This window comes from Ursus arctos, unplaced genomic scaffold, assembly GCF_023065955.2.
Source record: "Ursus arctos isolate Adak ecotype North America unplaced genomic scaffold, UrsArc2.0 scaffold_19, whole genome shotgun sequence".
NCBI classification, from domain to species: domain Eukaryota; kingdom Metazoa; phylum Chordata; class Mammalia; order Carnivora; family Ursidae; genus Ursus; species Ursus arctos.
Genome location: NW_026622863.1, coordinates 40004811 through 40020203, shown reverse-complemented (window position 1 = coordinate 40020203; position 15393 = coordinate 40004811). Strand labels below are relative to the sequence as shown.

Here is a 15393-nt window from a genome sequence, read left to right as displayed (position 1 = left end):
TTTGATCTTCCTGTGACCTGCATTGCAGAGCAGAGAACCAGTGTGATCATGCTTCCCTCTTTACAGTGGGAAGAAAACGGAGGGTCGGGGCGCCTGGGTGGCTCAGTCATTAAGCGTCTGCCTTCGGCTCAGGGCCTGATCCCAGGGGATCGAGCCCCACACCAGGCTCCTCTGCTGGGAGCCTGTTTCTCCCTCTCCCACTCCTCCTGTTTGTGTTCCCTCTCTCGCTGGCTATCTCTCTCTCTGTCAAATAAATAAATAAAATCTTAAAAAAAAAAAAAAAGAAAATGGAGGGTCAGGGAGGCTGGTGGTTTTGACCTCAGGGGGTTAATGGCTGAGCCAGGATGAGCACTCATGGCTTCTCAGTCCAAACCTCAGCTCTGTCTACTGCAGCTAGAAGAGAAAGTCATCCACTCGATAACTGATGCAGCTCTGTATCTTTGTGTGCAAAATTCTTTTTTGCTCTACCTCATATCTTGACTAATTATGTATGCTGACAAGTGACCTGAGTTATTGAAGATATAAATAAGTAAATTATGATAAGTATAGGTGTAACTATTGGCAAATAAAAATGATAGAGTAACTCATCAATATAGTATTGCAAAACACTTTCATAAAAATGGCCTTCTCCTGGAGATTCAAAGCATCATAAAAAGAAACAAATTACAATAGAACTTTCAGAGTTTATAGAAAACAATTCTAGAACAAAAGTAAAAAAAATGAGCAAAATAATGAAAAAGAACAGTAAATTATATAACAGCAAATTATATGTTACTATATTCTAGTCATTATGTAAATGACATAGCAGTAATTCTTAAATTTAGATGTTGTTGGATGCCTTCCCGAAAGTATTACTTTATTGAAAATGATGATATTTAGACCAATACTCATCACTTACCTCTAAAAAATATTAAAAGTTAGAGGTACTTCATGGGATAACATTTTAAAGAATTGGTCATCTTTCCAGATACACCTCACCACTTAAAGATCTGGACACCATATTGGTGTTTATTTATGTAGTTAGTTGGAATTCCAGAGTGTCTTGGACATGAGTATGCACTAATGTCAGTAAGATGGCAACCCCCTACAACATTTTACGGCTTTGGAATGTCCTGGGTGAGGGAAATGTGCTTTAAAGGCTCTGTGTTGAGCAGAGGCAGTGGTGGCAATGTGGTGATGGCAGAGGTGGTGGTAGTCAAGGTGGTGGTGGTGGTGATGGTGGTCAGGGTCATCACGGTGGTGGTCATGGTGGTGGCAGTGGTGGTCATGGCGGTCATGACAGTGGTGGTGGTGGTGGTGGCGGCAGTGATGATGACTGAGATGGTGATAGTCACAGCAGTGGTGGCTGTAGGTTAAATGAATGAGAGGGAGACAAAGAACCTTCAGAAGTCTTACGTCTGCCACAAGACGTAGTATCAAATATGAAGAGGTTCAAAGAAATTAGTTAGATAAACTGGAAAGAAAAGGCATTCCAGAAGTGTATGATAGGAGCAATGAGGGACTGGCCAGTGTGGGGGGTCATCACCGTTCTGTTGTTGAGAGTATGAGCACTGAGCCTGGGGCCTGTTGCCAAGCCAAGTAGCTGAAGGCAAAGGAGGCTGGGCAGCATTGCCTACAGGTCATTGCAGACTCTCCCAGGGGCAATGCGGAGATTGGAGCCACCTGAGATTCCCTTTGCAGGTGAGCACCTGTGGGGACCCATTCAGCCTGGCTGAGGCCATTCTGAGAAGTGTTCATGCGTTTGCACAGGCTGCCCCCTTGCATTATGGGGCAAGGGCAAAATATAAATGGAGACCATGTCCCATATATTTAAATGTTTAAAAGTTACAATTCAAGCAATAAATGGTTAAGGAAAATATGTTCTTTTTCTCTGAATAAACTATACCTTCAAACCAAGCTGGAAGGCCAGGTTCAAAGGTAAAAATTCTCAGATTCCTTGGAGTCCCACACTGGAATATGGTGAAGTGGGGACAGCCAGCCCTGACCATGGCCCACTCCCTCTTCTCTTCCCGCTCTCAGCTCTTTCCCACACAGCAAAGGCCTCCCCTTCATACACGACTGTGCGTTCCAATCTGTCCACATTCCTCAAAACTGCCACCTCTTGGTCACACTTAAGCCTTGGGAAGCACACACCCTAGCAATATGTCACACCTTAGGACAGTGGACTTGGGGAAGAGAGGCCCATACAGGCTAGCCCTGGTAGTGGGCATGAGGCTGTTCGGGCATGGCATTCTGGAGCTCTGGGTGGCCAGGGCATGGATGAGATTAGGGCTCAGTAAACTATACTCCTGGGCCAAATCTAGGCTCCCTGCATGGAGCCCAATGCAGGGCTTGAACTCAGAACCCTGAGCTCAAGACCTGAGCTGAGATCAACAGTCGATTGTTTAACCGCCTGAGCCATCCAAGTGCCCCCTCTGCCTCTTTTTTTTTTTTCCAATATTTATTTATTTATTTTAGTGGGAGAGAAGAGAGAGAAAGAGAGTGAGCACATGAAAGCAGGGGGCAGGACAGAGGGAGAGGGAGAGAATCTCAAGCAGACTTTCTGCTAAGTGCAGAGCCCTCAGCGGGGCTCAATCTACGATCCTGAGATCATGACCTGAGCCAAAACCAAGAGTTGGAAGCTTAGCTGACTGAGCCACCCAGGTGCCCCCCCCCCCGCCTGTTTTTGTAAGTAAAATGTTATTTGAGTCCCAGCCATACTCATTATTTGCTTATGATCTACGGCTGCTTTCTTGCTACAACGGCACAATTGAGTAGTTACAGTAGAGATCTTATGGCCTGCAAAGCGTAAAGTATTTATTCTCTGTTCCTTTAAAGAAAAGGTTTGCTGACATTTGGTCTAGAAGGAGGAGTAGGCAGGCTCTCATGGGCTTGCTTTCTTGGCTCTAGACTTGGGAGATATAGCGGGAGGAGGGCCAAAGTGGAGTTCCCTAAAGTATGGGGCCCCAAACCTGAATCTGACTGTAAGGGAACAGCAGACAAATACAAATGGACAAACAAAGCCCTCTACTCTTCAGACTTTCCATGCCACGGAAGACAAAAAAGGGCTAAGGAGCTATTCCTAATTAAAGAGGAATAAAGAGACAAGACAACCAAAAGCAATGGGGTGACTGAAAGATTGGATCTGGGACCAGGAAAAAATATGCTATGAAGTACAATATTGGAATAACTGGTGAAATTTTCATAGGTCTGCCAATCAGGTAATAGCCTCATATTGATGTTAATTCCCACTTTGAGAATTATATTGTGATTATGCAAGTAGGTGTCTTGCTTTTAAGAAATTCACAAGAAAATATTTAAGAGTGAAGGGATATGACGGCTCTAACTTACTCTCAAATGGTAATAATAATAAATGTAGAGAGAACATAAAAATAAGATATAGCACATATGGCAAAATGTTAACAGTGAATCTGTGAAGTCTTTCTAGGAGGTTTTTTTTTTTAAGATTTTATTTATTTATCTATTTATTTATCTGATAGAGAGAGAGAGAGCACAAGCAAGGGGGAGCTACAGAAGGAGGAGAAGCAGGCTCCCCACCAAGCAGGGAGCCTGATGTGGGGCTCGATCCCAGTACCCTAGGATCACGACCCTAGGTGAAGAACAGATGCTTGACTGACTGAGCCACCCAGGTGCCCCCATTAAAGTTTTATTTATTTAAGAAATCTCTACTCCTGATGTGGGGCTCGAACTCATGACCTAGAGATCAAGAGTTGCATGCTTTTTTGACTGGGACATGCAGGCACCCCTCTGGGAGTTCTTTATATTCTTTTTGCAACTTTTCTCTAAGTTCAAAATTATTTCATAATAAAAAGTGAAAAAATGAAATGAGGGGAAAAGGCATTCCCTCTCTCATTTTCACTCACTGAATCCCTGTCCCCCACCATTATAGTCACAATAATTCAGCAAATTATAACAGATTACAAATGAAAAGGAAATGAGTATAGTTATGGAAAGGAGAAGAAAAAAGTCCTCTTGGCATCTGATGTAATTACCCATGTAACGCCTATTAGGGGTGTCCAAGGGCTTGTTTAGGCTCGCAAGGTGACCATAGGCCACGCTCAGCTGCTTGAGAAGGATAGAGGGCAAAAACCACAGCGGTCGGCAGGGCAGCTCCAGGGGCTGTTTGCAGTGAGTGTGTTTGCCACAGTTCACTCTGTAGGTGCAAGGAGGCAAGATGCACATCTGGCCTTTCTGAGCGCTGCTCTGATTTAAATGTCCATGCTTCGGGGCGCCTGGGTGGCACGGCGGTTAAGCGTCTGCCTTCGGCTCAGGGCGTGATCCCGGCGTTCTGGGATCGAGTCCCACATCAGGCTCCTCTGCTATGAGCCTGCTTCTTCCTCTCCCACTCCCCCTGCTTGTGTTCCCTCTCTCGCTGGCTGTCTCTATCTCTGTCCAATAAATAAATAAAATTCTTTAAAAAAAAAATAAAAAATAAATGTCCATGCTTCACAGGAGACAATCTCACAGTTCTAGAGGCATAGCTTCCAAGATCTCTGCAAGAGACGTGCCCAGTTACAAGAGTTCCACACTCAGGAAACCCAAAACAGTGGTTTTTCCCATCAGGTAATTATCTTTCAGTCCAGATCATTTACCAATGATCTTTTTACTGTAAGCAAGGTTGCCTAGCAACACAGTTGACATATACTCTCAGGGAAATAAATCTAGGGTTAAATTCTCATGCAGAAGCATTTTTTAAACCTTTGCTAGTGTCTACCCCCATGACTTGTCGAGTACTACTTTTTTTTTTTTTTTTAGAGTAGGCGTCACGCCCAGCATGGAGCCCAACATGGGGCTTGAACTCACAACCCTGAGAGCAAGACCTGAGCTGAGATCTAGAGTCAGACGCTCAATCAACTGAGTCACCCAGGCGCCGCTTTTGAAAACTTTTAACAAAGAAAAGGACAAGTTAGCACGTCTTTTGATCACCAGAATTTATATTACCCAGTGGAGTAAGGATGTCCCCTCCATACCCTATGCAACTGGAATGGTCTTTGGCCATCTGTCTTTATAGTGCCTACAATACTCTTTGTTCTGGGAATTCTAAGAATTTTACATCAAATGATGTTACATGATCGCTTTTAACAGACCGAACGTACTACAGTGAAATTTAAACTTTTTAGAAAAGTAATCCCTCCCCCCCATATGCTGTGTACATCAAGGGTTTTATCCATCCTGAAAGTACATCTTTGGCCTTTAAAATAACCAATTACTGCTTTAAAAAGCTCGCGTTTGGCACTTTAGAAAATGTTTGCATTCCCATCAACTTTCACTAGATGGCAGCAGAGGATACCGGTCAGGCTCCAGTGTTGTACTAAATCCACTGAAGCACATAGCTTTTGTCAGACTCCTGGGTTGGCCTGGGGCTTCCCGTTTCCACACCTAGACAGCTTTCTTTAGTCTTTTTTTTTCTTTTTTCTTTTTCTTTTTTTTTTTTAAGTAGGCTCCATGCCCAGGGGGGAGGCCAATGCAGGACTTGAACTCACGACCCTGAGATCTGAGCTGAGATCAAGAGTCAGACACTTAACTCACTGAGTCACCCAGGTGCCCCATGAATGTTTGACTTTAGTAAATACTGCCAATTTTCCAAACTGGTTGCACCATGGTGGGGGTTGAGAGTGTTGGTTTATAGTGATAAATCAAGTGTGGTTTTGCTCTGCATTTCCTTGATGACTAATGATGTTGAATGCCTTTTCATCCACTTATTGGCCATTGGGACATTCTCTTTTGTGAAGGTCAGTGCAAGTCTTCTGTCCCCCCCTTCCTAAAATTAATCCAGATATTTTCTTGTTAATTTATAAGAGTCCTTGTCAAATATACGGGGTTTTTTTAATTATAATTTTTTATTGTGTTATGTTAGTCACCATACAGTACATCCTTATGTCAAATATATGTTTTGCAAACATCTCCTGCTAGTCTGTCACTTACTTTTTCACTTTTTTAAAAAAGATTTTATTTATTTATTTATTTATTTATTTATTTATTTATTTAAGAGAGAGAGAGAGAGAATGTTGAAGCAGACTCCATGCTGAGCCCAGAGCCCAACCCGGGCTTGATCCTATGACCACGAGATTATGACCTGAGCTGAAACCAAGAGTCTGATGTTTAACCGACCAGCCACACAGGTGCCCCTTTTCACTTTCTTAATGGTGTCTTTTGATGAGTAGAAGTTTCATTAACTTAATTAATGTATAAGTTAAGCTTATTTAATTTATACATTAAATTGAATTAATGTATTAATTTTCTATGGTTACTGCTATTTGTGTCCCATCAAGGAAATCTTTGCCTGCCCTTATCCATTAACATGGTCTCTTATGTTTTCTTTAATACTATTATTGTCTTACCTTTCACATGCTTCTCAAATTAATTTTTGTGTATGGTGTGAGGTAGGGGTGAAGGTTCATGCTTTCTTATATAAATAGTCAACTGACCCAGCCATATTTATTGAAAAGACAATTCATTCCCCATTAAATGATACTGGAGGCACTAGCTAGTACAATTAGGTAAGAAAAATTAGTAAAAATCATCTCAATTAGAAAGGAAGAAGAAAATGGTCTTTATTCATAGATGGTATGATTGTATAGAAAATCTTCTGGCATGTATAAAAAGCTACTCAAACTAATAAGCGAGTACGTTTTTGTAAGTTTTCCGGATATAAGATCAGCATACAAAAATCACTTATATTTCTATATATTAGTAATAAGCTATGAAAAATGTAAAAATAATACCATTTATAATTCCATTAAAAGTATGAAAACTTAGAGATAAATCTGACAAAATATTGCAAGGCCTGTACACTGAAAACTACAACCATTTCTGAGAAAAATTACAGAATACCTGAGTAAATGGAGATGTATACCGTATTCATAGATTGGAAGACTCAATATTTTTAAGGTCTGATGTAGATTGATCTATATGTCCTTTGCAATTCCAATCAAAATTCCAGCAGGCTTTTTTTGTTTTTGTTGTTGAGATTGACAAACTGATTCTAAAATTCATTTAGAAATTCAAAGGATATAGCCAAGAGAAAAGAGAACAAAGTGGGAAGATTTAAATTATCTGATTTCAAGGTGACTTATACAGCTATGGTAATCAAGACCATGTGGTATCAATATCATGATAGATAAATCAATGAACAGAATAGATTCCATAAATAAACCCACATTTATGGGATCAACTGGTTTTCAGCTAAGTGGCAAAGGCAATTCAGTGGAGAAAGGATAATATTTTCAACAAATGGTTGAAAAAATTGGATATCTATATGCAAAAAAATTAACTTCAACCCATCTCTTGCCCTATACATAAAAATTAATGTAGCATAGATCGTGATCATAAGTTTAAAATTTAGAACTATGAAACTTGTAGAGAAAAAATAGACAAAATCTTTGGGACCTTGGGTTAGGCAAAGATTTCTTAGATATGACACCAAAAACAAAAATAAAAATGTGTTAAACTTTATCAAATTTAAGAATGTCTGCTTTGAAGCATGCTTTCAAGAGAATGAAAGTACCAGCCACAGATTGGAAGAAAATATTCACAAATCACATATCTGAAAAGACATACCCAAATTATGTAAAGAACTTGCAACACTGATTAGTAAGAGAATGAGGAACCCACTTTTTAAAAATGGGCAAAGATTTGAATTGCCACGTGGATGGCAAATAAGCTTATGAAAGGATGTTCAATTTCATTTGTCATTTAGATAAATGAAAATTAAACCTACAAGGAGATATCACTACACATCTTTTAGAATGTCTAACAAGTTTTGGTGAGAATATGGAGAATCTAGAACTCTCACTCACTGTTGGTGGGAATGTAAAATGGAACCACCACTTTGAAAAACAATTTGGCAGTTTTCTTAAAAAGTTAGACGTATACCCGTCATAATGACAGCCATTTCACTCGTAGGTATTAATCCAAATAAAAGCATATATATCCATTTAAAAACTTGCACATCGATGTTGACAGTTTTGTTCGTTGTAGCCAGAAACTGGAAACAACCCAAAAGTCCAACAATATGTGACTAGATAAACAAATGGCTCTATATCTGTATAAAGGAATGGACTATCGATTCACCCAGCAACATGGGTGAATCTAAAAATAATTAATCCTGATTTCTAACCCCCTTCAAAGCCCATAATATACGACTCCATTTATATATAATTCCGTAAAATGCAAAGTAATCTATAGTGACCAAAAGCAGATCTAGGGTTACGTAAGGAGTAGTTATGGTTGACTGTGCCTGCCAGGAGGAATTACAAATAGGCAGAAGGAAACTTTTGGGGGTGATGGTTATGTTCACTTTTATTGGGGGTTGGGGATTGGGAAGGCCGGAAGGCTCAGATGGCGGGCGCAGGAGCAGACGCCCGAGATAACGCGGGAGCAGCACAACAGGTAGCTCGCCAAGGTACCAACCACCACGCCACCACTACCTCCCAGCCTGCCCCGCGTTTTCGGACGCAGGCGCAGAGAGGTGGGCGGGGGAGGGGCCAAGCCCCGAGGTTCGGTGGGAGTGACTAGGCCCCCTAGCCCCGCCCCAGCCGCGGCCACACCCCCTCGCCCCGCCTTCTGGCTCAGGAAGCCCTGGGGAGGTGCTGCTGTCCATCTCCGAGCTGCTTCCCGCCGGCAGGTGAGTGAGGCGCTGCGGTAGGGCGCACCCGGCTTTATTTGCGCCCGCTGGTCTGCCGGAAGGGAAGGAGGGAAGTTGCGGGTGCTGAGTGGGATGATCTTCCCCCGCCCGTCCCTCTGCTCACTTAGGACGGAGTCCCTGAGTCCTGTCGGGAGTGGGACAACTACCCAGGAGATGCTCAGGGGCACTAGTGCAAAACAGATGCTGCACCTGAGTGGTTCACTTCTTCCTGGGTGGGGAGTTTTCGGTTTCAGTACAGTTCTTCCTTCCCGAGCGTATGAAAGATAACTTATTTAAAAAAATAAAAACAAAGTCCCGGGCCCCATCTAGAAGTGAAAGGGTTCTTAGGGCAGCTCCATTAGATAGCCACCAGAAAGGTATGCGTTCGTAGTTTTTCGTGATGCAAAACAAAATATATTCTTATAAAAATATTGTCCTGCTACTCAATTTCATTTGTGAAGACCCCCTTAAAATGTAATAGGTGCGTGCCAATATAGTATGTGCGTGCCAATGTAGTCTGCTTGAAGAAAGTGAGGCACAGAGAAGCAAAGCTGCCTCCCAAAGATTTCACACCTATAACCTGGCAGCGTCAAGATCCGAATCTCATTATTCTGGCTTCAGAGTTTGTGTTCTTCTTCACTATTTGATATTGCCTCCTGGCCACTTTCTTGTCAAATTGTGGATGGATATTTATTTCAGTTGCTTTTTTTTTTTCCTTTTTCTTTAAAGAATAAAATGGCTGGATCCTGGATACTAATTTGCCTCACTAATAAATGAGGCAGAAGTTACCCAGGGTGATCTGATGTGCTCCATTCATGCCTGAATTTAAACATAACAGTTAGGAGATTGTTATTTTACTCAAATCAAGTTATGAAAACTTATTTATGACTCAAAATACTCCGTTTCATTTTTATCTTAAAGTAGCTGCATTTGTCTGTGAGAATTCCTGCAGTTTTTTGGTAATTTTGGTCCATTCTTTAGAGTTATAGTGGCTCCCCTTAGAGAGGAGAGCCACCCTCACTTGGGGCGGGCCCCACAGTCCTCTCCCGGGCTGCACAGTGGCTGCTAGTCAGCAGAATAGACTCATAAGTGCTTGGCAGGCTGCTAATTTTTGTTTTCCCACTATAGCAATTGTTAAACACTTAGGAACAATAATAAAAACTCTCAGTAGATGACAAACGAAAGCACAGATTTCCCTTACAAAATAGCGGTACAGCTTTCTTCTGTGTAGACAAAACATGTTAAGTAGACTTTAGAGGTTCTGGTTATGTTTAATTTCAGTGGTATCTGATTCTCATAAATAGATGTACTGTTTTGCAGGTGAGTTTTCTCTTTCCTTCCTGTCTCGTCGTTTTCTGGCTTTAATAGTTACCATCACATGTTCTCTGTCTGCCCCCAGCCCAGAACCAGATCTTCTTCACGATGCTTGGCTGCCCTTGTTCTGTGATCACATTTGGGAATCTTGCATCCAACTTGGCTCGCCTCCTCTCTTCTTCACCTCTCCAGACCCATAGCCTTCTGTGAAGTCAGGACACCTAGCCCCACTTGGCGGCTGTCTTTTTCAGCTTCTTTTATATTAATTAATTAATTGTATTTAAATTCAAGTCAGTTAACCTACAGTGTATTATATACATATATATACTATATATAGTTTTAGGGATTTTTCAGCTTCTTTTTAAGAGAAAGAGCCTCAGGACTCTGAGTTTGGCTTGGGACTCTAGTCTTGCAGAAAGCAAGAGTCCTTTATCCCATAGGAATTGAGTTCCTGGTTGCCAGTGCTGGGACCCGTCCCTAGGCCCCAGTAAGCCTGGGACTGCCCTCTTGCCACCATAGTGTATATCGCTGTACCTTGTCCACTAAGATGATTTTCCTATTCTTGAGCCTAACTGTGGCTTACTGGTGTTCTTGTTTTATTTTTACCACTCAATGTAAGCTCTCAGAGGAGAACTGTCAGTTTTGTGCATCACTCTCTTTAGCATTCAGAATGGAACCTGACACATGGTAGGTATCCAATAAATATTCATTGTATAAATAAACGAACAGAATGCTTTGTTTTGAAAAATAGTCTGTCTAAGTGTAAACTTAGGAATCATCCAGAAGTGGAATTTGACATGTTCTTCTGGATATGCGTTCTGAAGAGCAAAATATGTCAGTATTCCAATATTCACCTCTAATTGTCTCTTTTTTAAAATCACATACAAACTTTCCACTCTTATCTTTGTTTCATATCTCATAGATTTGCTTTATGATTTCATAAAACTATCTGAAAAGAATAATCAGATTATTTTCATTAGCAATATATTTCTATAGAATGGATAATTCTGTTTAGAGCTTCTAATTTATCAGGTTTGTATTGTACTAGTTATCAATTTCTCGGTAACAAATTACCCCACAACTAAGTGAGTTAAAACAACAGTCATTTTGTTGTTTCCTCATAGTTTTATGGGACAGGAATTCAGACAGAACACAGTGAGGAGGAATCATTTATGCTCCACAATGTCTGAGACCTCAACTGGGGGCTGGCTGGGCATGTCTCTCTATTCATGCAGCCTCAGGACGTCCCTATATGTGTCTCCAGTACGGTGGCCTTCGGGTAGTTGGAATTCTTACATAGTAACTAAGGGCTCCGTGGCAGATTGAAGACACAAGAAATGGAAGCTGCTTGTTTCTTAAGGTCTGGGCCTGAAACTGACATGATGTCATTCTTGTAGTATTCTGCTGGTCAACGCAGTTATAGAACCTGCCCAAATTTGAGGGGCAGTGACACCTCTAATGGAAACAGTGTCAATTAATGGCCACCTTTAATCCAGCACATTAGCTATTAGAAAAATATCTTTGTTATAAGGCATCTCGTAACCTGCCACACGCTGAACATTTCTTTTATAGATAACATCCCCCACAAAAGCAGTTCCATTTTTGCTCAAACACACTCAATGGGGTGAAAGAAGGCCTTTGTTTTGATGTTAGGACAGCCTCTAATCTTAACTTTGAGATAAAGTGAATCATAAAAATGGACAGTTGATTTGATCACCAAGAGTCCTCATTTTATAGCTAATCTTTTTCAAGTTTGTAATACAAAACTCCAGTTAAAGCAATAGTTATGGTGATCCCCAGGGAAAGTAGGAATCTCTGGGATGCTCAAAATCTGAGCCATGCATGATGTCAGTGTGTTGAATATAAATCCTCCAAATTGCATTTGAAGTAAACTGGATAAATAAGAGACAACAGCTGTAAAAAAGAGAGAGAGAACAACTGTAATCTTAAAGAGAGGAGATATGGCCTTGACATTAGAAAAAGGTAACTATAGGGGCCTGGGTGGCTCAGTCGGCTGAACATCTGACTCTTGATTTGGGCCACTCCCCCCTTTTCACGTGTACACTCTCATTCTCGCTCTCTCTCTCAAAAAAAAAAAAAAAAAAAGGCAGCTAGTGATGGATGCTGTTGAGGCTGAACGGGCAGGACTTCTGCACCTGATGTGGGAAAAGAGGGAAGGGACAAGGTGGTCCCACCACACTTTGAGTCTTGGTGGCTGGAGATGGAGACTCCTCTCCCTGAGGCGGGGAGTAGGGAGGATGAGCGTTTGTTACTGGATCAAGATGATTATGAAATCCAAGATATCCCACCTGGACTGGAAACATGAATGCATAGTTCATGAGGTAGAACATGAGAATTGTCGGGCCTCTACTTGGGGACTAGCTGACTTGGGACATTACATTCCTTGGGTGTGTTCATAGACTGGAGACCAGGTAGCACTTGGTTTGTTGTTCTGCTAGGAGTTTAGATATTCTTTTACAGGGAGTGTAAATCTACTGAAGAATGTTTAATGAGGTAGTGACATAATAAATTATGAATTTTAGGAAGATCATTCTGTTGGCATTGTAGAGAATTTTTAAAAAGATTTTATTTATTTGACAGAGAGAGGGATGAGTGGTGGGAGGGCCAGAGGAAGAGGGAGAAGCAGACTGCGGCTGAGCAGGGAACCTGACAGACTCAGGGCTTGGTCATAGAATTCCGGGATCATGACCAGAGCTGAAGGCAGACAGTTAACTGACTGAGTCACCCAGGCGCTCTGGCATTGTAGAGAGTTAATTTGGAATGGGTAAGTCCAGTTATTACAGTCTATTTCATTAATCCAGGGGTGTGAGCTAAGCCTGGGTCATCAGTAATGAAATAAGGGGAAAGGTCTGAGAGTCAGACTCTAAAGGGTTTGGTCCTAGAGTAGATGAAGGTGGCAGAAAGAGGAATTGAGAAGTCTAGAATGAGTCGAGCTTAAAGACTGTGAAATAAATGGTGATGTGCTAAGATAAAAAATAGGAGAAGGGATGCCTGGGTGGCTCAGTTGGTTAAGTGTCTGTGTTTGGCTCAGGTCATGATCCCAGGGTCCTGGGATCGAGTCCCACATCGGGCTCCTTGCTCAGTGGGGAGTCTGCTTTTCTCTCTCTGCCTGTCCCTCCCCCCCACTTGTTTTCTCTCTCTCTCAAATAAATAAATAAAATCTTTTTTAAAAAAGAACATTTTCCCTTTCTTTCTTTCTTTCTTTCTTTCTTTCTTTCTTTCTCATCAAGAACATCCTTGATGAGTAAAACCGGCTTCCCTCCACCCCCCACTGTGAGGGCGTGGCTATGAAGAACATAGTAGCTGACAGTTTGGTGCCACGGCCTTGATTTGTGCTAAAGCCTCAGCTCCCCTCTGTCACATCTGTTCCCCTGTACCTGGGAGCAGATAACCACTAGCCTAACTCCTCACATGCTAGATAAAGTTTGCCTGCTTTTGAACTTCATAGAAACGAAACCACAGAGCATGTACTTTTTTGTGCCCTGCTTCTCTCGCTCGACATGATGTTGGTGAGACTCATGTGTGTGTTGTTGCAGCTTGCCCGTTCTGATTGCTATTTATATTTTCCTGTGTAAATATTTATCCCTTCCGTGACAGATGGTAGTTACATTTGTGGTGAGCACTGCGTCATGTTTAGAGAAGGTGACTCACTATGTTGTACACCTGAAACTAATGCAACACTGTGTGTCAACTAGACTCACATAAAAAAATTTAAGAATGCCTGCATGTTTCTGTTGGTATTTACCCTGGAGTAGAATGGCCAGTTGTAAAATGTGTGTGTAATCAGCTTTAGCAACTATTGCCAGTTGGTTTTCTAGGATGTTATGTTTCTGAAATAATAAAATTAGATCGGAGAAACAACTTTGATGTATATGTAACAAAATAAGAGCTATGAAAATGTGTCCTAGGTTGGGGAGGCAGTGTGGGGCTCTACTGTTCAGAGCCTGAAAGGCATGTGAAGGTAAGGTGGGCCGCCTAGTACAATGAAGATGGGGCGAGGTTGAATCCTGGGTCCATTCTCTGTTACCTTGGCTGAGTGACTTAACCTTCTTCAACTTTAGTTTTCTCATCTGTAAAATGGGGATAGTACTCACCTTATAAGGGTTGTTTTGAAGATCAAATGAATCATGTAGGGAAACTGCTTAGAGGAGGGCCTGGTACCCAAGACACTCCCAAAATTTTCTATTCTTTTTTTTTTCTTTTGAAGGATTTATTTGGAGGTATTAGGAGACTGATAATATTTGAGTGGAAAGCTGTATCACAAACTGTTTATCATTTAAAGTGTTTAATAAAATAAACTTAAGTCTGAGACTGAACCTTTAGAGGCACAATCTCCTAATTTTATGCTGGTGGGTATGTTTTATGCCAAGCACAGAAAGGGAGTGGATGCATTTTAGGCTTCTTTCTCAAGAGGCCATTTTGCAGAATACACAGACTTGCCCCCGTATTTACAGTGCTTTGAAGAGTAGAAACAACTCACTGCCCTCACATGGCAACAGCATCTGTCACAGAGGGTGAAGCCCTACAGGTAAAGAGTAGAGACCCAAGATGCAAAAAATTGGTCTTTGTCTCAGCTGTAAAGATGTGGCCATTGCCTTCATAGCCAAAGAAAGGCAAAGCAAAAGGGTCTGAAGCCTCAAAGTCTTAGGACCTAACAGCATGAGCACTGATGGCAGGTCCAAGGGTAAGGAACCGCATCAGGATCTTTGCATTGTACTCACAGATCTCATAAGAATATTAACAAATGGACTTGACGGGAACAAAATGAGATAAGCTGGGGATGCAGGTGTTTTGTCTGGAGGTAAGGGAGGAGTGAGCAGAGTGGGGGGCATCTCCCGCTTACGCAGTGGGTATGGGCTGAGTAAAGACTTGTCTTCTCTAAGCTCATTGAGACGCAGAGCTTGAATATGTCAGCCTGCTATTTGGTTATCTGTGATCTCTTCCAATTAAACAAGGTATGCGCAGCAGTGAACATCCTGGAGATACTCATCCAGAAACTGTTGTTGGCAGTAACTGTTCTCAAAGCTTACGTAAAAACTGGAAGCTCCCTTACAGGGAGGCTGAGTGGAATCGTGGCAGCTTCCTCTCATCCTTTCAGAATAATCTCCCTAAAATACCAGAATAATCTCCCTAAAATACCACGTTGATCATGGGAAAGCCCTCCATTGAACCTTGAAGTGGCTCTCATTGCCTGTAAGATAGATTTCAGACTTCTCATCCTGGCATTAATGGTTCTCAGTAATTGACCTCATTCTGTTGTGAGCTGCCGCCGCCTTCTTCTTTCTCCTCCTCTCCTCCTCCTCCTCCTCCTCCTCCTCCTCCTCCTCCTCCTCCTCCTCCTTTTTTAAGATTTTATTTATTTATTTGTCAGAGAGAGAGCACACAAGAGGGGAAGGCCAGAGGGAGAGGGAGAAATAGGCACCCCGCTGAGC

The 15393-nt window shown here is 41.8% G+C and overlaps 1 protein-coding gene across 1 annotated transcript in view; it reads left to right on the top strand.

The window, feature by feature from the left end:
* LOC113244754 (methyl-CpG-binding domain protein 4-like) overlaps positions 1–15393 on the top strand; it is a 46002-nt gene that overhangs the window by 11865 nt on the left and 18744 nt on the right. The window contains 1 exon segment of the mRNA XM_057314634.1: positions 1139–1347. Within this exon segment, the coding sequence (XP_057170617.1) occupies positions 1139–1347 (209 nt within the window).